The sequence below is a fragment of the Lepisma saccharinum genome, chromosome 5 (genome assembly GCF_977018435.1).
Source record: "Lepisma saccharinum chromosome 5, izLepSacc3.1, whole genome shotgun sequence".
Lineage (NCBI taxonomy): Eukaryota > Metazoa > Arthropoda > Insecta > Zygentoma > Lepismatidae > Lepisma > Lepisma saccharinum.
Genome location: NC_139233.1, coordinates 35,728,265 through 35,752,123, shown reverse-complemented (window position 1 = coordinate 35,752,123; position 23,859 = coordinate 35,728,265). Strand labels below are relative to the sequence as shown.

General features: G+C 39.4%; 1 protein-coding gene across 1 annotated transcript in view; it reads right to left on the bottom strand.

Annotated features, from left to right (window-relative positions):
• LOC145988322 (nephrin-like) overlaps positions 1-15,301 on the bottom strand; it is a 580,912-nt gene extending 565,611 nt beyond the window's left edge. The window contains exon 1 of the mRNA XM_083123185.1: positions 15,039-15,301. Coding sequence (XP_082979311.1) covers positions 15,039-15,096 — 58 coding nt within the window. The 5' untranslated portion in view covers positions 15,097-15,301. The remainder of the gene's footprint in view (positions 1-15,038) is intronic.
• Between the last annotated feature and the right edge of the window lie 8,558 nt (positions 15,302-23,859).

The window sequence follows — 23,859 nt, the reverse complement described above, 5'->3', positions numbered from 1 at the left end:
ATACATCTTTCCACGCAGTGTCGTTTCCAGCGGTCGAAATTACCACACAGGCCGCGTGATTTTTTCAAAGCCGCCCGCATACTTTTTTCGGCTCCCTTGCCCCGCGTACAATCGGGGAGGAAACCCGGTCGTCAGAAGGATGCGTTGGAGAACGATCAGTGGCATACATCAACCAGTCTTTAAAGATCTTTAAATAATTCTGGTTTAAAAGCTTGCTTTAAAAGTTTGCATAATACGTAATCAGCAATTTCCCACATATTAAAGCTAAATACGTTATATATAAAAAACATGAGAAATGTTCGTTTATCCACGACATGGAAATGTCGCCACTGAAGTTACGTTACCCAGTATTGTCACTAAAAATGTGCCTTCAGTACTTCAAGGAGAAAACAAGACGCTAACATCTTACTCTGAGGCCACCTCAGACGTGGGTTAATTAAACCTTAAGACAATATTAGACAACTCCGTGCGTCCCACCTTGTGGCAACAGTTCGAAAGTGGCCCTTTTAATTTCCAGCATGACAACGCGTCCGTTCTAAGGTAAGGGCCACCATAACCGAGTGGTTTGACGTCATGGGAGTGAATAAACTCGACTGGCCACCTCAGAGCCCTGATCTCAGCCCCACTGAACATCCGTGGGATGAGTTAGAGCGCCTGCTGCGATCCAGGCCAAACCGCACAAACACCACAACTGAGTTCTTCGCCATTTTGCAAGAGGAATGCAAGTGACTACCGGCCGACACTTACCGCAATCTGGTGGAAAGTCTTTATCGAAGGGTAAAGGCTGTGATAGCAGCGAATGGCGGGCTTACCCCGTACTGACACCAGATCAGTTCCAGATAAGCACATTACTACGGGTGTCCGGTCATTATTGGCAATATAGTTTATCATCACTCATCCTCATCTTCGCGATTAGCCAAAAGTGGCAGAAAAGCAAAGTAGGAGCAACCAGGAACTTTTGTCTGGTGTGGGCAAGTACCAGGATAAACGTACCAATAATAATGATAACAATAACAATAATAATAACAACAACAATAGCAATAACAATAATAATAACAACAATAATAAAAATATTAGTAGTAGTAGTATCAAAGAGGTTATTATCGTAAATTATGCAAAAAAGGGGTAGAGGTCGGTGCTGAAGCATTTGTGTTGGAACAAACGATTTGATTTTTCAAAACGTTCAACTTCACATTAATAATGGAAAACCTGCACACAAAACTGTATTTTTGAAACACAGGAAATGCATGATAAATACGTTCCGAATATATTTCTGTCTTTACATGTAACATGTATAACTTTCATGTAGATCATACGTTTTACACATATCGTATCAATCCAAAGGATTATTCTTAATTTTATTTTAACTTTCTCCAGAAGCTTCAATTCACCAAGGTTCATTCACTTGTTTACAACAGCTGTGCACTCCTCTCATGTATTTGAATTATGCACAGTCGAGTGTTAAGCAGACTTCCACTTCCTGATATATTGAGGCTACAAGGTTTACAACAGGTAAACAAGGAGTAAGCAGCTGACAATAATAGGAAGGTAAAAACTCACGTATCAGCGTATAGGAAGTTTCCAGAGACAGGGGTTAAGAGGAGCGGACAGACCGGCAGGGGACTCACTTTTCGGTTTCATTTGAGACAGGGAAGATCACTTTGGGAAGGAGAGCAGTCTGCCTGACTTAGGTAAACTACCTACCAAGCCTGGAGAAAGCATAGTTTGATTTTACTCTTCGATATTAACTTCATCATCATTCTTCTAAGTCTAGACAGGTATTTATCCTAATCCTTACCATGTATGATTCGGGTTCAAGGTTCTAAAATCCAACGAGTGACTATTTGCCGTTTTTAGTTGTTTAAGGTATTCTATTTCAGTTGTGCCTTTTGCTGCCAACTTGTCGTTATGACGAGTGCTCTCATCATTTATGACGATGAATGATGATTAACTATATCACCCATTGGGAGTGGCAGGTTCGATCCCATCATTCATTAGAATGATACGTGTATGGAGATGCGGAGTTTCACTTATTTCAATATGAAATAAATGAAAAATTTAGTTTTGTTAACAAGTTTTAAAATTTATGCAACATGGAGCGACGTAAAATAAGAAAATGCATATGCAACTTTCTATCACTAAATTGTGTATGTATTCAAAGTTTCTTTAGCACTATGCATACAACATATATTATTTAAATACATTACATCCACCTCATAATAAAGCAACAGCAAAAATTATAAAAATTGTCTCTCAAATGTGCACGCTCCTTTTCCTCCAAACAATTATTCATGCATTTATGACAAAATCAATGAAGAGAATCTTTCTTCTCTCTCTGGTAATTTACAATGCATTACAGAATACAATCATACATTGCGAGCGAAGCGAGCAAGAACATTTTTAGATCCAATTTTTTGCAAACTGAAAACAATATTGATTTAATAGGGTGCAAATAATTTCACGGGGAGCCATGGCATTAATCTAAATTTTAGATCGTTCAGCGCCCAGGCCCGACCCCCTCCGCCACTAGCTACGACTCTGAACTTGATAACACTGAAAAAAGGAGGCATTGCGAGAGAAGCGAGCAAGAGAATTTTACGAAATATATTTCTATTTGCATAAAATTTGAGATCGAGGGGAACAATGGCCCTCTGTGCCGCTAGCAGGTGCCGGTGTCCTTGGCCGTCAATATTTGCCTCCTTGCCCCCCCTAGAATTGATTTCTGTCCAAGGTTAGGGGGCAATGCCCCCTGTGGTTGCGCCACTGACCGACTGTTTGTAATGGACTTCCTGCGTCAGAGCCCAATCGTATCACAACTACATATCGTTGTAACTTGTTTCATTGTACTAGCTAGACCAGGGGTTCGCAAACTTTTACGTTTCACGGCGACCTTAGTGTTTCAAGATTTTTCAGCGGCGCCCAAGTCAGAATGTAAGCCTATCTAACACTTGCAACGCTTAGTTAGTGTGGTTATGTCGCTTGCCTTAAGTTAAAAAATAAAACACATATTTCAAATTCAGAAACATTTCACATGTAAAAAATACTACAACCCTCTGTAGACTAACAAGTAAGTGTAATTTTAGTGAAAATATTGGAACATTTCGCGGCGCCCCTGTAGGCCAGTCACGGCGCCTCAGGGTGCCGCGGCGCACACTTTGGGAACCACTGGACTAGACGTAAAAACGCTTCTAACACGTAAAATATACAGGTAATACAGCGATATCCGAATGAATATGCCTACACGCGATTTCGTGTACGCATCTTTTCACCTACTTTCACCAAGTGGAGATAACAGTTTTGTAGAGATATAGTTCATTATTAAATTGGTGGCCTTTCTCTAATTATAAAGTGGATATTCAAATAATATTGTGCAATGTGTTGTGACATGGTAATTTAGATCATAAAAACCAAACTGACGAGAAAATTTAGTTTCAAGTAGAATGAGATATATTTGTAATTTTCACTAATCTTCAATTATTTACTAGGTAATTGCATGTCAAACCAAGCTGGTGTTAACTCTCGACTACTGGAATTTCCAACGGTTTCGTAACGGCAATATGAGCAAAATGGAGAGAGGAATTGACTACCATTTTCCATTTTCAGTGTTGTAATTTCTGAATAACTTAATATTATTTGAGAATTTTTATTTCCTATTCATCTATCCTTTGGATACACCGCCGAGGAATGTAGATTACATGAGAATGCCTCCCCTCAAATGCAGTACATAATGTTACTACACCCAGGGAAAAGACGAGGCTAGCTCGAGAGGACGAATCTATACACTCGAAAGAAAAAGTAGGTAGAAACACGCACTGGATGATTCGGATAAGTATTTCGTTCCTATGCGTTCGGTTGATTTGTTTATCATCGCTCACTGTGTTCTGCTTGTGATGGCTTTTACAACTTTTGATTGACTGATTGATTGACCTGCTTTATCTTACCTCGCTTTTTGTGCCACTTTTGGCTAATTTGCGAAAATGGGGAGGAGTGATGATGTGATTAAGTTGATGAAAGGACACTCACAAACATCCATGCCTAGGCTGGGATTCGAACCCGGGACCCCTGGCGTCGTAGCGAGATGTGCTAACCATTCCACAGGGGCTGGCCGTTTACAACTCTTATCTCCGCTCTTGACATATCTTGCCGCTGACGTTACTATGCGTGAAACCTCAATGTTGTAGATGATCTTCACGGAACCTGTTTCCACCCCTATTTTGATATTGAACTCGTTCAGTCAGCGTTTCATTAAAAAGCGCAAAAACTGATGAAGTTTTATAGCGCCTAAAATAACCTATTTTGCTTGTAGGAACCTATTTTACGTTTATGCGCCTAAATCAAACTTTTTTATAGATCCGTAAATAATTCTTAAGGTTTTACATGATTTTTTTTTATCACACAGAGGTATTTCCTCTGCCTGGTGACAAGAAATTCAATGACTAACGTGTTTGAAACATACTACGTATCGATTTCCCTCCCTCCAAGTCCATGACGTTTCTTCAGAGCTCTAAGCAAAGCAGATTGCCTGGCGTCACTGTTATCTGCACAGTCCAGAGTACAAACTTCTGATGCATGTGGTCTTGCTAAATTTCGCGTGAGTTCGGTGCATAGTGGCGTCCACGCCTTGCAAAGTAACGGTTCAGCACTCAAATACACAAGTAATTAATTCATTCTTCACATCAACAAGAAACTTTCGCTAACTGCACAAGTATAGTATTACAGGAATTTGTGGGTAATTTGGAAAATTATGTATACAAATGAAAATTTTGTTAGAAAATTAATATTTAGTTGTTATAGAAATTTGTTTTTAAGGATTGTACCTAATCAGTATTTTTCAGGTATTTTGAACCAATTTTAGGATACTAATAGCACACTTTTTAGAAGCTAAAAATCCGAGGTCTGGTAATCAGTAATTCAAGGGTTCAATTCTCAGGAGAGAGACACTTCAGCGGTTTAGACCTTGCTCTAAACAGTATGTGAAGTCCAAATGAATCTGTCTGTGCTTAAGTAAACTTAAAACTAAGCGAGTTAAATGAAAATAAAAAGTATTAGTGGCAACCATGAAGCTGCAATGCGCGGTTGTATACGTATGGGATAAAAAGCAGTTTTGTGAGCGTCGATTAATTTTATTGAAGTTAAAATTGTGAGTGTGTCAGCACCTAGGCCATTTGCACTCATCACATTGCACGGGATTCAGCCCATTACTGTAATTAAAGTGAATATCTCTCTCTGAGGACAAAAATCTCCTTACCTAGCTAAGCTGAGATTCTAAGGAGCACTCAGTATATATGCACAATGCACAGGATATGCTGAGTTGTTGTTTTAAGTCCACTTTATGCACAGATAGGCTATTCGGGACTGAACCTACAGTTTAAAGTGGGATCCGAACCACTGTGCAATATATCTCCACCGGGTATCGAACCCGAGACAAGAAAAAAATTATAAAACACAGCACTACAGAGGATTGATTATATGGGTGTCGAAAAAGGCCTCGTGGTGAAAATGTTATTTTTTTAAAAAAAAATATCCTTTGTTCGGAGCTTTTATTCCTCTGCAGGCTAATCGTGACGATGAGGTTGAATGATGATTTGGTCAGATTCACGAAGGGTTATTAACAGAGGAACATCCGCTATTTGAACCCGAAACCTTCGTTGTCGACATTGTGAGTCGCACACCAAACGAACTCTATCTACCATCAAGACAGCAAAATTCCCCGCAAAACACAAATAAATATAAACATATAGGAAGTTTTCTAGTGCGAATATTGCTGACGTCATCAACTAGTATCTTGTCAGCAATGAACAATGCAGCTGATTGGTTACTTGGTTCCCGAGTACGTGACAGAATGTCGGTGGCAAACGCGACTACAATTTGAGAACCAAATCTCCATGCATGCATGTCGTTGAAGATTTTGGTGTAAATGCATTGTCAAGAAGAGTTGCACGTTCGTTCCTTGTCCGCAGAAACCTTGTTATTCTTCCGGCCTGCTGCATGCAATATCTGTGTACGGAGGGATCGAAGCTAAGCACATTACGCGGAGAGAAAGTCGTAAATGCTTTATGATGACACGAATGGCCGGAGTCACGCGAGCCTGTCAGTCAGGGGGGGAGTCCCGAAAAGGATCCACCGGCGTGATAGATCCTCCCTTCCTCCCTTGGATTAAATATTCAAGGTTCCGGACAGGCTGCCCTTTCATGAAACGGCCTGAGTGACTTCTAAATTTTCTTCTTTCGACCATTAATCTCGGCGACATTCGGAGCAACACAAAGTCCAATTGAATCCCAGGGCTATCATTGGTTGCTGACAGCATCGCTAAGTAATGGTTGGTTTATTTAAGGAGTACTTTTTAAACCATTGTAAGAATTAAACTTTTGAGAGGTTTGGGGGATGCCACCTATTGTTTATTCAGGTGTACATATATTTTATTAAAGAAAGATGCTCTCTCTCTCTTCTCTCTCTCTCTCTCTCTCTCTCTCTCTCTCTCTCACACACACACACACACACACATACATACATACACACACACACACACATATATATATATATATATATATATATATATATATATATATATATATATATATATATATATATATCAATGACTAACATTGACAAAATATTAAATTAATGAAAACCACAATTTCTAGCGCAAATATTATCCTCCCCTAGGTCTCAGTTGCCCACTGTTGGTGTACATTCATTTCCTATCAATTTTCAATAAATTGTACTTGCGTAACGAAGCTGTAAGCCTGTACATTTTCAATAAGCTTCAACCTGTCCAAGGGTCATTCAGTTGTTTTACCAGCTACTTGCTCCTCTTATGTATTTCAAATATGCTAAGTCAAGTGGTAAGCAGACTTCCTGAAGTATTGGTGTAACAAACAAGCTAACAGGTAAAGAGGGAGTAATTTGCTAAGAGAATAGGAAGCAAGAAACTTGATGAATCGGCATGGAGGAAGTCTCCACTGCAAAAGGGATAGAGGAGTAAGGATACTTCTTGGATTGGCTTGGAATAGTCAAGAGCAAGTCTATGGTTTTCTTCGAACAGGCTGAGTCTGCCTGACTTAGGCTGACAAGCAACGAGAAGCCTGAAGAAAATTAGTACAAGCTTACGCTTCATTCTTTGATTTGGAAATCAATCATCAAGTATTAGACAGGTAATTATCCTACTTTACCATGTATGATTCAGGTCCGAATGTTTTAAAATCTAAGTGTTGACTGTTTGCCATTTCTAGTTCTTTTCTAGTGTATCTTGTAACAGTAGTACCTCTTGGGCCATTACCATCAGGCCAACCTGCTAGCGACTTTCCTCTGAGGATGAAGGAGATTTTAGTATATATCACCCAATAAGTCATTCAGGAGTGGCTGGTTCGATCCATCATTCGAAAAAGTGATACGCTTGCATTTCGTGTCAAACATTTTTTTTGTTCCGCTACAAATCTAGTTCTCATTATAGAACCAACATTTAATTGATTGATTTGGTTGATTTTATTTCGTTTACCACTCTCGACTAATCGCGAAGGTAAGGATGATATGATGAAACTGATGAAGGGACACTAACAAAGAATACCCAGGCCAGGATTTGAACCCTGGACCCTTGACTTCGCACCACTCTGTTCTATCCAGTACACCACGGAGGCTGGCATGAACCAGTATTTTAATTAAATTATATACATATAATTTAATGTGTATATATTGAACCGCAGAACGCGTGTCTCCAGTGTGGCAGTCAGAGCGAGATAGAGATGGATTTTTGTGTTCTAGCATTGATCTAGGCTCAGATCCCATCATGATGATCTTTCCGACCTCCGCGGCCACAACAACAGAGATTCCAGTTTCGAATTGTGACCTGGTGATGAGTGTCCTCTGTAAGTGTCCCTTCATCAATTTTATCATATCGTTAGTCACCTGATCTTCACGATTAGCCAAAAGTGGTAAAAAAAAGCTACGTAAAATAACATAATAAAATCAATAAAAATATCGTATTTTTACAAATACTAAATTCATGCTGTTGGTACAGTCACCGACAATAAAAATGGGATACTTAGATCGTGAAATACTCGCCTCCTTGCAAGGCATTATGTGATTGCCTAAATCTATGGCGCAGCAGAGTTAGGCAACACGCATAACGCCTTGCAGGGAAGAGACTATTTCAGGATCTACGTGTCCAATTTTCATTGGCGGTGACTGTACATGAATGGAGTCCCTGTATTTCGATTTTGAATCTGGGATGAATGCATGCAGTTTTTATCTCTATGGGCTAAAAGTGATTCAAGTGAGCAGCAAATTAGACGCAAAAGTACGCAAGGCACAGAGATTTTAAATTGCAACTGGAAGCTTGAAAGAGTATCGTCCTCTTTAAAGCCGCAACAGGCTTCCTCGGGCATCATGCCAAAAAGCTGATCTAATTGAATCTCCGTCCGGGTGTAAGTAAAATGGGTCTGTGTTATTAAAACTGACACGCGATTCTGAAGCAGATTATGCCTCAGTGTCAAGTTGTGCCCCATGTTGTCCTCTGCTGGGCATAACCCCCCCCTCCCCCACTCGCAAGGGACACTGTGCGTTGAGGCATTCCCCACATTGTGGTCCTGGCGACGTCGGAACTCATTAATCTTTGACGACCTTCATCCAGAGCCTTCAACCAAAGCACATGCTTCGCTTCCTTGCTAAGTTTTCATGCGACGTTCCACCCTTTACACAGGTCTCAGCGCTGTGAAAGTTTCTAAGCGCGCGGCCCAGGCCAGTGATGTCATACTTAATTCTCAGAAGTTTGTTTCAAAAGTTTCTTTCGAGTCGACTTCATGGCCAGATAGGCAGATCAGGACTGGACCTAGAGTTTAAAGTGTGACCGAACCACTGTGTGCCTCCACCGAGGATCGAGCCCTGAAACATGGGCGTCGCTATTGAAAATACTTTAGCTTTGAGCTATAAGTCCAATTTTATGCACAGATAGGCTAATTCAGACTGGGCCTACATTTTAAAGTGGGGTCCGAACCACTATGTGCCTCCAACGGTTATCGAACACGGGATCCCTTGATTACAAGGCAACATCGTTACCACTACGCCGTCTGGAAGGCCCTGTCATTGACAATAAAAATAGCAAACTTTCTGCTTATTTTCTTACTTGAAATGAATTATGACATTTCCAGGGGGCGGGACAATACAACTTCGAATTTAAAGTGAAAATATTGGTTTTCAGGGTCGAAGAATCGGAGAGCTATTTTGAAAAAGCTGAATAGCCTTTTCAGATTCCCCGTGGTACTCCCAGATGGCGTAGTGATAAAGTCTTCGCCTTGTTATTAAGGGGTCCCGGGTTTGATACCAAGTGAAGATACATAGTGATTAGAATCCCACTTTAAACTGTATGTATAGCCTCAGGTAACCTATATGTGTATGAAATGAACGAACATAAAACAAGCTAAATCTTCGATCCAGAGAAACTATATTTTAACACTCAATTCTACTTTTTTAGGCTTGCTGGATAAAAAGATGAATCAGAGTAATTAAACACATCCAACATTTAGAAAAAATATTGCACCTCAGTGGAGAAACTCCATGAGCGGCTCAAAATAAAAGTTTCACCCGAGCGAGGTGGATTATTGGTACCTCCTACTTTCCACCCTGCTCCCCCCCCCACTTCCTACTTTCCACCATCCTCCAATAAAAACAGGGAGCGTTCCCGATGGCGCAGTGGTAACGTCGTCGCCTTGAAATCAAGGGGTACCGGGTTCGATACCGGTGGAGGCACACAGTGTTTCGTATCCCACTTAAACTTTAGTCAGTTCCGAGCCTATCTGTGCATAAGTAGACTTAAAGCAAGAACCCAAACAAAACTCAAACCAATAAAAAAAAACATTGCCTATAATACTTGCAGTTTTAATGACGAAAAATTATAGTCTTCTTTTAAAATACTGTTAAAGGACACGTTTATTATAGGAATATGTTTATTTAATACCTACATAATGACATCAAAATAACAGTAATTTCTTAGCTTAAATCTCTATATAATTGTGCAATATACTTATTATGTTATGCAGCTCTTTTTAAAACATATAGTCAAGCACCCTGTGGAGGCACATAGTGATAAATTGTAAGCCCAGTCCCGATTAGCCTTGCTGTGCATAGAGTGAACTTAAAAATAAACTAACAAACAAAAAGCCAAGTTTATGTAATCAGAAATAAGGTTTTGGCGCTCGCGTCGCCCTGCACTTCAGCCGCCCCTGAGAAACTCCATGGACCTAAAATATTCTATAGCCTGAATCCTGGAGGTACTGTGGAGCCGTCATTAATTAGTAAACAGCAACAGGTTACTTGAAATTAACAGGAGGGCTGTCAACAATAACGAAGTGTAACAATGCATTGTACGCTCTCTCATCCAGGATTATTGAGATGGCCCATCCAACGCCCTAGAAAGTCCACATCGGCGCCTAGCGCATCATGACGCCTCTCCGCCTACAAAGACAACAGCCATAAAAGCAGGGTGTTTAGCAAGGGCAGCTCGTTACCTGTGCCGTACGAGATGAGTTTATAGAGACAAAGCTTCCCTACTCACAACAATGTAATTAGCTTGAGTGCATTGTAGCATATATTCACTGCAAATTTATGTACTGTTTCAAAGAGCCACGCTCCTGACATCTGGCGGGATATCTTGCAAAAGCTCATTTCATACTGAGCCCTCATGTGAAAACGTGTGGGAAAACTGTTTTCGAAAAAAGAATGGAATAATCCTAACATTACATAATGTGGGAGAGCAGGGTAAAATCGTCCCATGGGGCAAAACGACCATGCTTAATTTCTGCTCGATTAGTGGTGCCATCATGTGATAAGAGTCATGAACCACCTCATCAGTTGAGCTAAAGACTGTCGATGTCCAGTTTCACTTTGAGTCTTTCCTTAAAACTTTACAGCAGAAAACACTTCTTTATGTAAGGTCATCGTCGTCATTTTGTTGGCTCACACCGCCTATTTATTAGTGATTTCTAGCCAAAGGTGCCGAATTTAGTTTTATTATGTTCCAATACATTGATATAGTTTGCTTTCTTCAGGAAGTTATAAAAGGTAAGTACTAGTTTTGCAATTTATCTGATCATTGCATTTTGTGTGTATTTTTACATCTTAAAATGCAAATTGTAATTGTTTGAACATGTTACGAGTATATATTGTTGGTAACACAACTAGCAATAACAACTAAAATGAGATATCTATCATATTACCCCGAACACTGAGGCATTTGTATTATTTTATGTATTCATTTAGTTTGTGTTGCACAGTATTTCCTATTTCAAATTTCCAAAACAGTTCTCAATAGTGCTGGCTAAAATGTGCAGAAAGTATGCGATTGATTATTTGATTGATTTGGTGTTTTAAGTCCACTTTGTGCACAACAAGGCTAATCGGGACCGGACCTACAGTCTAAAGTGGAATCCGAAGCACTATATGCCTCCACCGGGTCAGAAAATTATGTGGAATAGTCTTCCACGTATTGTGGTGTTTATGCACAATACGGTTTACTGTATCTTGGATCGTTTCGCCCTGGTGCCCTCTACGTATCTCCATTTCGTTTTACATTATTTTGGAGAATGTAAATGTCCCATCCCCGAATGATGCAGTGGCAGGAGTGTCGCCTTGCAATCCATAGGTCCTGCCTTTGAATCCACTCTTTGGATCTCACTTGAAGCTGTAGATCCAGTCCCGATTGTCCTACCTGTTAAGTAGACTTAAACTAACTGTTGGAAGGTGGAGCAAAACCACGTTACACCCCAATATAATAACGTAAAAAGGTTGTTTCAAAATAATTCATCAGATTTCAAATGGTCGTTTATTAGGAGATTACAGGTGGTCTTGCGGTCACGGGTTAGTTCCAACTCCGATTGAAGTTACACGATTTAAATCGGCCTCTCTGGCGGACACCAGAGAAAGAAAAAATCATGTTAAGTGGTTGATCTCATCACCAAAGTTCCCGCGTTAGTTCATGTAGCTTACAAATATGTATCTGTATTGTCGCTTTTCTGCCACTTTTGGCTAATTGCGACGATGAGGATGAGTGATGATTAGGTAAAGTTGATGATAGACAACCACAAAGAACACCCATGCTCTGACCGGGACTGGAACCCAGTAAACTTCGGCGCCGAGATAGGGAGTCCCGCACTCGGCCACCGATCCGGCTTTGCAAACATGTAACAAAAGAATGAGAAACTGCAGGATTAAATAATGAATTGAAAACACGATAAATACACAGAAAATATGTTTCTAAAAATGGTGCGTTGAATGCTGGTCTCATAATTATGTCCCCTGTGGTCCTAAATTAAAGTCTTGACAATCTCTATGACATTCTGCTGCCCCTTTAATTTCAGACACTTTGGGGGCAAGTGTTCCACTTAACTATGAATCTGCTTGCAAATATGCAACTTGGGGTGAATTACTTCCTATTATAATTTGTAGTATGTAAGTAAGAACAGCGTAAATCTGCAGTTACTTGAACCAAATTTATTGAAAATTCAATGTGATGGTTAACTAGAATCCTTTCATATGGATTCACGCGTGTATTCTATGATTAATCAAAGGGTAATTCGATGTCACTTTATTGTATGTGTCCGGCCTCGATTAAAACAAACTTTTTGTGTTCTGGAAAGCAGGGCGGTAGCCAGAATTCTAGAGGTTGGTAGTTGACTACTTTTCAGATTCGGCAATTATTCTGGGTATATATCAGGGTCGATAATTCTTTATTTCAATCGATTCTTTTATTTATTTACAAAACACGCTTAAAATTGCTTGTATGGTTTTTGGCATTTTACATACAGATATATGTTTTTATAAAAAGGATTTTTCTAGTAAACGGCCCTGTAAAATATTTGAAGATTTTGATTAAAGCAAATAAAAAATTACATACAAATATACATTTTTTTGCTTCTGATACTGTATATATATGAACCTAATATGGAAATGTGTGTTGAGTGTATTAATGAAACTATAATAATTTCGGTAACTTTTCTTCCAGTGAAAATAAAACATTCTGGATGTACTCTGTAATTGTAACTGAAATATTTTTACAGTCTTTGTAGCTGAATTTTGGCAATATTTTTGATGGTAGTTTGCAAATAGCAGCTTAATACAGTTTAATGATAAAGACACTATTTACGGTTTCATATGATTACTATTTGTTTATTTTTCAACACAAAATGTTTGCTATTTTTGCCCATAAAAATTATCAAGAGAACAGCAAGTGTGTTAACAGTTTACATATTAATTTCCTTTCTTATGAGCTTCGCCCCATCAGTACATATATTCTGTTTGTTTTTTTCTTTTCTTGTTCTTTCTCAGAGTCTAATAAACACAATTAAATGATTAGTAATGTCCTTTCACGAAAAGTAATTCTGATATATACAAAATCCTTATGTACATTATTCTATAAATTACGTATTTAAATTAGTGATTTCTTTTTAAATCGCAATTTAAATCAACCTGATTTAAACCAATCCACCTTGGTATATACGCACCGGTGTGCATAATTTGTAAACTTCAGGGTGACCAAATCACCCCCATGCCCCCCCCCCCCCCTTCATCTACAGCCCTGCCGGAAAAGCTGCTGTAGTGTGGTGATATTACGTAACCAACTAGAAGCTTCTGTGCAAAGAGAGTCAAAATGTTTAGCGAACTAGACGGAGCTATTATGTTTGTCCAGTCTTCCATTCTTCGCTTAAAATGTCCGAGCGGTCGATCTCGCTTCCGAAGAGTCCCTGTTTCTGGTTCAGATCTGGTGATGTATGTCCCTTAGTAGGTGTCCTTTCATCAATTTCCCTTAATCATTGCTCTCGGGATGAACTTTTAGGAAGGCACTTATATCTTCCAAGTACGTAGAAACCTTAGCAAATGTATGGCGCCTAGACTCAAGCCGTACAACCCTAGCGAAAGTGGTCTCCAAGTGGCAGAGGAGGCGACGTCAGTTAAAATTATTTCAAAAACGGTAATAATATTATCCACACCCTGTCTTTTCGATTAGCCTAATGGTCCTTCCGATGGCGCAGTGGTAGCGTCGTTCCATTGTAATCAAGGGATCCCAAGTTCGATACCCGGTGGAGGTAGTGGTCCAGATCCAACATTAAACTGCAGGTTGTCTCGATTAGCCATTTTGTGCATAAAGTGGACTTAAAAACAAACTCGATTAGGAACTGACTGGGAAATATTTTAATTTTTTTTCGAAAGCTGATTTGTTGTTTTAAGTTCACTTTAGGCACAGATAGGCTAATTGGGACTGCAACTACATTTTACAGTGGGACCCGACCCACTGTTCATTGTGCCACCACCGGGTATCGAATCCAGGACGACTAGCAAAATATATTTCATCACTTCATCTGCCATTCTTTTAATTATGATTACTCTGCAATTGTAGAAAAACGACGTAAAATAAAATAGAATAGTCCAGTGAATGTCGTGGTCGTGATGCCAATATTTGTGCAGCTCATTGTACAAGAAGTAAATCCTAAAATTGTCATGGACAATTTGCCTACCAATACTCAGCTCACTGTACAAAAACCGAATCCGCTCTTTCAATTGGTTGTATGGAGGTCAGAAAAGTTTAAAAGTTAACGTCTCAAAGCGACGAATGAAATGAATGAAAAGTTCACGAAAATCGGTAGCAAAAAGCGAAACACCTGTTACCAAGGCAGATATTATTCCGAGCCCAATAAGCTGTAACGAGACGCACCTTGGCACAAAACAGACTATCGACATTTCGCCGACCGATCCAATCCACAGGTAGTTTTTGGCACGCAGGCAACTCACAACACCCTCCAGCCACAAACACACCGCACAAGCAAAAGACACCACGCCATAGTATAACACGAGTACTTAAACCCTTACCCCTCTTCCCCCTCCCGAAAAAGGGGGAGGGGAGCGTAACTGACGGTAGGGGAAGTATCGCTTGCAGGGGCGGAGGACACATGTCGATGTGTTGGCGATAAGGTTAGCAATATTTATCACTCGGCAATTTATAATATAAAATGTCCCGTAATCATAAGGTTTCGTATTCGTAAGTACCTTACCTTTAACTGTCGACCACAGGAACAACGCAACTATGCACAGTGATCCTACACTCTTCATTATTCAATTGTTTTAACCACAAAAATTTCCCCCCTTTTCTTTCCGAAAGAAAACGAACTTAATTCTCACTTTAAGAACTAGCACTTGGCACAATTTTAGCAACAATCGAACTTGAATTTTACACACATTTTTTCTCTTCTTATTATTTCTTTTTTCTCTCGCTTTTATCGCCTTATTTTCCTCGCACGTTCCTATTCGTTCCGATACCTCGCGCGCTCTGAAACATTTCTCCGGAGGTGGGGTTGCGCGAGTCGTTCGTGGGTGGCGCGAGAACGTCAGTGCTCCCTGGTGAGTCTTCCGCGCAACATGACCCGCCAACGCTAGTATTCGCCTCCTCACACAGACGACAGTCAAATGTTTCCAGAATGCGTAGAAACACGGTAGTAAAAATTGAGTATTTGACTGGATAACAAGGAATCTCCTTCTTGCTTCAAAATGTGTCGTAAAAAGAAATAACGCTGAAGTACCAGTGGATAGATGGCGGGGCGATCGTGGAATTGATCCACTTTCTTCAATTGTCAGCAATATCGTGGCTCTTACGGGAAGTAGGCTTAATGCTCGTTCTATTGATTGCGTCTTTTGTGTCTTTCCTCCTTGTTTTCTCTTAAGTGGAAAAGGGAATGGCAAATGAATAAAAATAAATGGCAAGGCAGTGTCTTGCTTTCGGTGAGGTACGCCGAAAGGCAAGGACAGACGTTTTTCTGTTGCTTTTACCAACCGTCTGGTAGAGTTTTTTTTTGTCACAGTATTATGTGGAACAATTGTGACCTCACCTAGGATATTTTTTAGGAGGGGCGGTCCGAAAATGTGGGAATAAAAAAGAAGATTGAAAATGTTGATTGAGTATTTGATGTGACCATCAACGCTAGTATTGCAGTTGGAGCTAGACGTACAGTCACGGACACTTCTGGCTTGTAACGACCCTATTGAAGAAGCACTGAAGCAAGCCATCCATGTCTGACCACCAAGCGCCTTGTGACTAGACAACCCAACCAGCATTGCAATTCTGCGGCTTCTATACCAGTCACGGGTATACATCTCTGTAAATTGAATAGTGATGCCAAAGAGAAATACGAGATGAAGATTGTCGATCGTAATGTCTCGTGTTCTCGACATGGAATAATACTCGGTCCACGTTACGTTCCATTATTTAATGTTGTTTGGGAACGAACCTGACGGACTGGGTTTATATTTTCACTCCTTGCATTACAGTAAATTCCATATTTTACAATTATATTAATGCTTTGAACGAAAATAATGCCCACAAAAACATCGAACACACGTTCACACCATTCTTCTCACACACATGCACGTGAAAACAAACACATAAAGCTAAGTTTTAACTTCCAAGTGAATGTCCAAATAACAGTAAATGGAGAAGCACGATGTGCGAAACATGGGATTTTTCACAGAAAGAATGCGTCTATTTGTGACATACGTGGTTTCTATTAATAGACAATGAAACAATTATGAGAGAAATTAACATGCATTTTCGTCTTCAGGTGCTGAGGAAGGAAACAGACTGACTGGAAAAAAGAAAACATGGTGTTATTGATAGAGTGTTGGTTAGCGTACAGAGCTTTCATCAGTGAGGTCTATGTTCGATTCCCACCAAGGACAATGATTTTATTCTTTTTTATTAGTGAAGAAGTATGTAATATTGTTTTCTTGGCATTTTGACGAAAAGATACGCATCAAATTTGTTTGTTTAATCTGTATTTTCATTCTTCTAATAAGTTCTCTATCGCAATGGGATATAGAGATTCTCTATCTAGGCGATGGATATCTTCTCAATGGTTACGTAGCTACGATTCTCCAGTCCCTTCCACCCACTTGTCTTATTTATTTACTTCATTTCATATCTAACGAAAACACACAGATATAGTTAGAACAAGAAACACACCTCGCGTCGAAGGTTCCAGACTCGAGTTCTGGCTTTTTTTTTGCGAGGGTGATTATTCTTGTGTGTCTGTTTATCATCTTTGTCAAAAAAATATTCCTCATTATTGCCGTGATTAACCTAGGGAGAGACCAAAGCGACTGAAATAACAAAAGTACAGAAAATGCAAGACACATCTGCCTAGGTATGTTATACCTTGGGAATTAGCAATCTGAAAATTAACTTGCGTTTCAGTCGACTACTTGCGAAAGAGTTTCGTGTTGTCTCGTTTGGAGTGTTGTGCAGTCTGCCTGCAGCTTGTGTAGGAAGCAGTTCGTAGCGAGCTCCGCTCTTCGCGTGAGAAGGCTTAGTGATCGAACTGTCCGAGTTAGCTAGGGCCGTATACGGTTGCTAGTGTTGTGTTAGTTCTTTTTTCCTTTGAAGTGCACGCGAGGTTTTTATAAGTTGAATTAAGCGAAATTCTCCATTTTTATTCTTTCCATATATGATATCAGTATCACATTGCAAACAGTTATTAATGGTTTCAATGTCATTTGTTGGGAAAAAAGTTTCGTATTACTTTAGATTCGAACATGCAAACGCAAGTATCAAATTATTGCTTTAGACAGCACTCATGATTTTGAAACGTGGAAAGGTAATCATTTTACGGGAAACGTGAAAGTTGGTGTGTGTTGACAGACTGTAGCTACTGCCACATAAGCACTGACAACTAGGAAGCGTTCTCAATGATCACGTGGCTGCATGTTTTTCGCTAATAAATAACTGCATTTTTTCAACACATGCACAAATACATCGTCGCTTCGAAACAAATAAAAGTCGACAAAGTCGCTACTGTTATTTGGACATTCACTTGGAAGTTAAAACTTAGCTTTGTGTACAGCGCCTTGAATAACGTAGTGTGGAAAACGACCCAAGAAACTGGTTCCCCGAGACGATGACAAGTAGATGGCAGTGCGATCGACACAGCAGCTAATTTTGTTATGAAAGTAATGCGGCTTAGTTAGTTTTTGGAATATATTGTGTAGATTTGTTTCTCTAGAAAGGCGGTAAGTGAATTGATGGAAACAGTTATATTTGTAGAGTGATTTGCAGTCACGAAATGGTATTAATTTACACAGAAAAGTAACATAAATACGTTTTATGTGCAACGCAACACGAGCATCAACATATCGCATGTGAGGCTGGACGTCAAACGTTAGATTGTGTACACAAGTTTATTTTTGTATACTAATAAAATTGAAATAGTGTCATGAAGGGGAAAAAATGTTTCGTGGCGTACATATTATGAAGTCATTTTCCCGAAATGCAGATATTCGAAAGAATTTAATTTCATATTCCATGGAGTTGAAATAGCCGATTACGATGTACCTTATCATCTCTATCAACAAATTGCTTTACATTCGTGTCGATTGGTAAGTAGAACTTTGGTGTTAAGGACTGTGCATTTTTACTCGTGACTTGGCTGTAAAATGTCTACCTTGTACTTGATGAAAATAAACCGCAAATTAATTAAATTAATTAATAATAAAATTAATTAATTAATTAATTAAAATAAACGAGTATTGTCTGTGCGAATTTCCATAAAAATAATATTTGTGACAATGACAATATTAATGAACCTTTCAGGATAATGCATACACAATACTAATTCTCGCAGCAATTGTCATGTTACGTGTTACAATCCATACCTATGTTTTCTTCCGTATTGTTAATAAAAAACTCAAGGACAGGTCATGATAGACGGTTCATAATATTCTTTAATATTTTCGCGACTACTGTACCAAATATCATAACAATTTTCTGATGCAAAGAAATGTTACAAAGAAAAGAATCAGACGTTGCAGCAAAAACCCCATTTACTTCCATTATAAGCAGTCGAGCGCTGTACCCCGGTGTCAACACCAGCGCCTCTAGCGGATTTCATTTTCCAGTGGAACCAGCGAGAGAGAGCAAAACCATGCCGTTTTCCACACTACGTTATTCTAGGCGCTGTAGCTTTGTGTGTTTGTTTTCACGTGCATGTGTGTGAGAAGAATGATGTGAACGTGTGTTCGATGTTTTTCTGGGCATTATTTTCGTTCAAAGCATTAATATAATTGTAAAATATGGAATTTACTGTAATGCAAGGAGTGAAAATATAAACCCAGTCCGTCAGGTTCGTTCCCAAACAACATTAAATAATGGAACGTAACGTGGACCGAGTATTATTCCATGTCGAGAACACGAGACATTACGATCGACAATCTTCATCTCGTATTTCTCTTTGGCATCACTACTCAATTTACAGAGATGTATACCCGTGACTGGTATAGAAGCCGCAGAATTGCAATGCTGGTTGGGTTGTCTAGTCACAAGGCGCTTGGTGGTCAGACATGGATGGCTTGCTTCAGTGCTTCTTCAATAGGGTCGTTACAAGCCAGAAGTGTCCGTGACTGTACAATTGTTGAGATGGAATATTATGGTCCAAAGTAAGGGGGAAAATTTAACTCATCCCCCCCTGACAATCAGCAACACAGTCGCCTACAGCGTTTTTTCTATGCACATATAAGGCTAATCGCTACTGGACCTACAACTTCGAGGGGGATCTGCACCAGCACCTCCACCTGGTATGATACCCGAAACTCCTTGATTACAAAGCGAGGGCGTAAGCACTACGACATCGGGGAGGCCCTATAGTGGAGATTGGGTGCGAAAACTGGGGGAGGGGGGGGGGCAAGGAAAGTTTACTTTTTCTTGGTTTACAAAGCTTAGCATTAAGAGGTCCTAGTGCGGGGAAAAAGTGGCAAAAAAAGTGAGTCCGTGTCGCTTGCGCCGAGGCTTCTTATCGGTTCATTTCCGCCGCGACATATGTCAAGACCTTCCTTGGTGGGTTTTCCCACAATCTGGAGTGTCATTACCGCCGCGCATACGTGTGTTTATGACGTTGCCCAGCTCCAGCTGTGTTTATCTTCGATTGAAAAGGAAGGTGATTGGTAAATGAATGTATGATGAAAGTATATATGAGAGATCTACATTGGGAAATTTGTATTTATGTAAAACTGAGACTTGTAAGAGACGACAAGATGGCTGAGAAAATTGACAAATGTGTTGAGTGTGTTCTTTCGAAGTACAGAAGCTCAGGCGATCTTCGAGAATGCCTTCGAGCATTTGCATACCTACAAGAATTCAAATAACGTTTGTCCTGTTCTTGTGCAAGTGTATCGAAATATTGTGTTTATATATACGTAGCTATTACTTATATAATGTTTGCAAAAAATAACACTGTATTTACCATGTTTTTTTGACGATTAACGATAAATGATTAATAGTTTATAGGCTGATGCTTATTTATGTATTTTCTGTTGTGGAATAAAATTGATACAAGTAATCCTGTGTAACGTCTTTTGAAATAAGCAAAGAAAAGTCATATCTGACTCTCTGGATAGGTTTAACATTCAGTGTAAACACAGCTGTGCAACGTCATAAACACACGTTTGTTTGTTTGTTTGATTTTATGTTTTAAGTCCACTTTATGCACTATGCACCATGTGCCCATAAACACACGTGCGCGCGGCGGTGATGACACTCTGGATTGTGGGAAAACCAGCCAAGGAAGGTCGTGACATATGTCACGGCGGAAATGAACCGATAAGAAGCCTCGGCGCAAACGACACACCAAAAAAAGTGAGGAGGGGGGGTAACTGCCCCCTAATCGCCGACATTGTGAAGGCCCTTACAGTCTTTTACAAAGGTTGTCACACGGCGTACAGCTTGGTGCTTGTTGTTTACATTCAATTCTCAGAAGTATTGGAATAGTACTGAATTCCGAAAATTAACGAACTTTTCAAATTTTATTTAATTTTATTCTACCAGCACAACGGAACAGCCATGATGATCCTATGTTAGAAAATAATATATTTATAGATTAAATTATACGTATTAGCAATGATTCTTGTGGGTTAATACAAAACGGGACATTTTCGTACCTCGACTGCAGTTCGAAAAAGGCCGGGACAGGGATTAAAAATAACGAACTGTCCCGACTAAATCGGGACATCTGGTAGCCTTGAAGCAATTATCATAAAACAGCAACTACCAAATATGCAGACTGTAAACTTGTTCTTCTTCCCGCCAGAAACAACCCATTAATTTACGCAAGGACAAAATCGAGATTCTTACAAAATCAATGTTATTTTTTTAGGTTTATATACGTTCACATTAAAATGCAGTTTCAGTATTTCACAGTTCGATTGAATTAGGTTATTTTATGTTGCTTTTCTGCCATTTTGGCTAACAGCGACGATGAAAATGATATGATGAAACTGATGAAGGGGACACTCACAAAGAACACCACTACCCATGAATGCCCTAATGAGGATTCAGTACTATCAAGTATATGTACTTTTCCTCAGGATTCTTGGCGGCAAAGGGTGGTTGTTTTGTTTAATTCTGAGAAATTACGGCAATTCTTCTGGACGTATGTGAGAGATGAACAGGGCTAAGTAAATTAGGTAACTGATTTTTAAAAATCAAAACATTCGTCGATATGATGGTTGCATGAAATCCTAAAGTGACAATTCTATAGAATCAAGTATTGCACATTCCAGAGTAATATAAAATTAGTTATTTGATTTTGTATTTATGCAAAAGTACGCACTTTGTGTTTCATTGTTAACGCACTACTCATTATTATATACTTGCAATGACAGAGCCAGGGCAGGTCTGGTAGACCCGAGCCTACGGTACACGAATTAGAGGCGGCTAAATTGTTGCATCCTAATGTATTTTTGTATTATTATTATTATTTTTAATTTAGTTGCCAGCGATTTGGACTATGCTTCAAAGTCAGGTGTGAATCCATCCAAAAAAAGTGCTGCATGAACTGAAACTGCCATGTGAATATATTTTTTACACAAATGCTCTTTGCTACCCAATGCCCCGCGAGTCTTGACGCTACTGGTATGAAAAATTTAGCAAATTTAGAACTAGAGGGAGATGAACTTCCTTAAGTAATAATGATGAACAACAATGAATTGTGTGAGAGTGGCGGTATTTTTAAAACGGCGATATTTAATTTCTAAAGCGATATAGCAGTAGCGACACTTAAAATCCGAACCTGATTATAGCAAACAACAATGCTTCATTTAAAGTACATTTTTCAATGCGATAACTGAACTGGCAGTTTCTGAAATACGCCACGCTTTTGTTTCGTTCCCTTGTAATCCGATTATCCTTTCAGACGCTGTGGGCGCATTGAATGCTTATAATGATCCTATAGTCTTACTAATTAATGAAGCTAAAAGCTTAATGGCGAAAGAGTTTCAGACAGTGGCTTCCGCTAACCTCCTTTTAACCAACCAGCCCACAGGGGCGCTGTATAATAAACTGATTTACAAGAGCCGAACCATGCTCTTCGTTCTTCGTACACGTGTAGCAGATCCCGCCTTAAAGGCAAAACCGAAGAATTGTTGCCAACATTGATGTTTTCACGTGATGATAAATAGGGAGTAAAAACCTTTAAAGCAGGCACGAAAACTTATGAAAATTTGCACTTTAGAATGTACTATCTGATAAAAATGATAGCAAAATAAGAAGTAAATATTGACCTTTTTATTTCAATTCTACTGTCCTTGTCAGTTCCACACTTACTGAGTTTAGTTGTATTTGTTATATTGTCTTACATTGTTTGCGTCGCTTTTCTTCTACTTTTGGCTTATCGCGACGAGAAGTGTGAATGGTGATGAGAAGAAATGGATGAAGAGTCACTCCAAAGGAATACTATCCATGCCCAGACCGGCCTCGCTGGCATCGAAGCCTGGATTACCAAGATTTAACATCTCCTGCGATTCTAAAATCTGGTAAATGAAAGTTTTCAGTTCAACATAAACCAAAGATTGATTTCCACAATATTTTCTTTCCAGTGTATTTTCTTTCACCTTATAAACGTCACTAAATCGCTTCCCTTTCAGAGTTTTCTTCGCACGTGGGAATAAAAATAAGTCGCACGGAGTTAGATCTGGCGAGTAGAGTGGGTGCGAAACAAGCACCATGTTGTTCTTCGCAAAATAATTTTCGGACAGACAGAGCCATGTGCGCGGGCGCATTGTCATGATGAAGCATCCGATCTTCACTTCTCAAACATACTGGCCGCTTTTTGCAGATCATTATTAATGACCTGTCGAACTTTTTCGATGTTCTCCTCATTTCTGCTTGTCGAATAAACACCATTTTACAGCAGGTCATTGACATGCCGACATTATTAAAACAGAAAAACCATTCGTAGACCTGTGATTTACGCAAAGCATCATTCTTAAAGACTTGACGAAGCGTAACAATGATCTCAGCTACAGTTCTCATTAATAAGAAACAAAACTTCACGGACATTCTTTGTTAATATCGGTTACTTTTTGGTACCCTCTCGCATTCTTCCTGAAAACCGAGATGTATCTATAAATAGCGGCTTCCACTGATTGACTGACTGACTATTTGGCGATTATTGTTGTGAGGTTTCGTAAGCATGACTTCTGCAAGCGTTGCACCTGTCACTTCTGTGGATTTTGTGGTCCTTACAAGGGCCGAATGATCCATTAGCAAGGAAGGTGTTTATTAGGGACGTGGAGTTCTGGTGTGGCTTCCCTAATACTGCTTTATAGATATGTAGACCTAATTGGTCATTATAGCTACGATGCGTTGTGTAAAGTTACTAGTTTAACATTGCGGAAAATTACCCGATTTGTTTTATTCATTACTAACAAAGGAAATGGACAAACACAAAAAAATGTCCATGTCTTTCCCAGTTTTCGGACATGCATCACTTGCTGCTAGAACCTGGTAATAAAATCATTGAAATTGGTGGTGGGGCATCCATAAGATAATGACTTGAG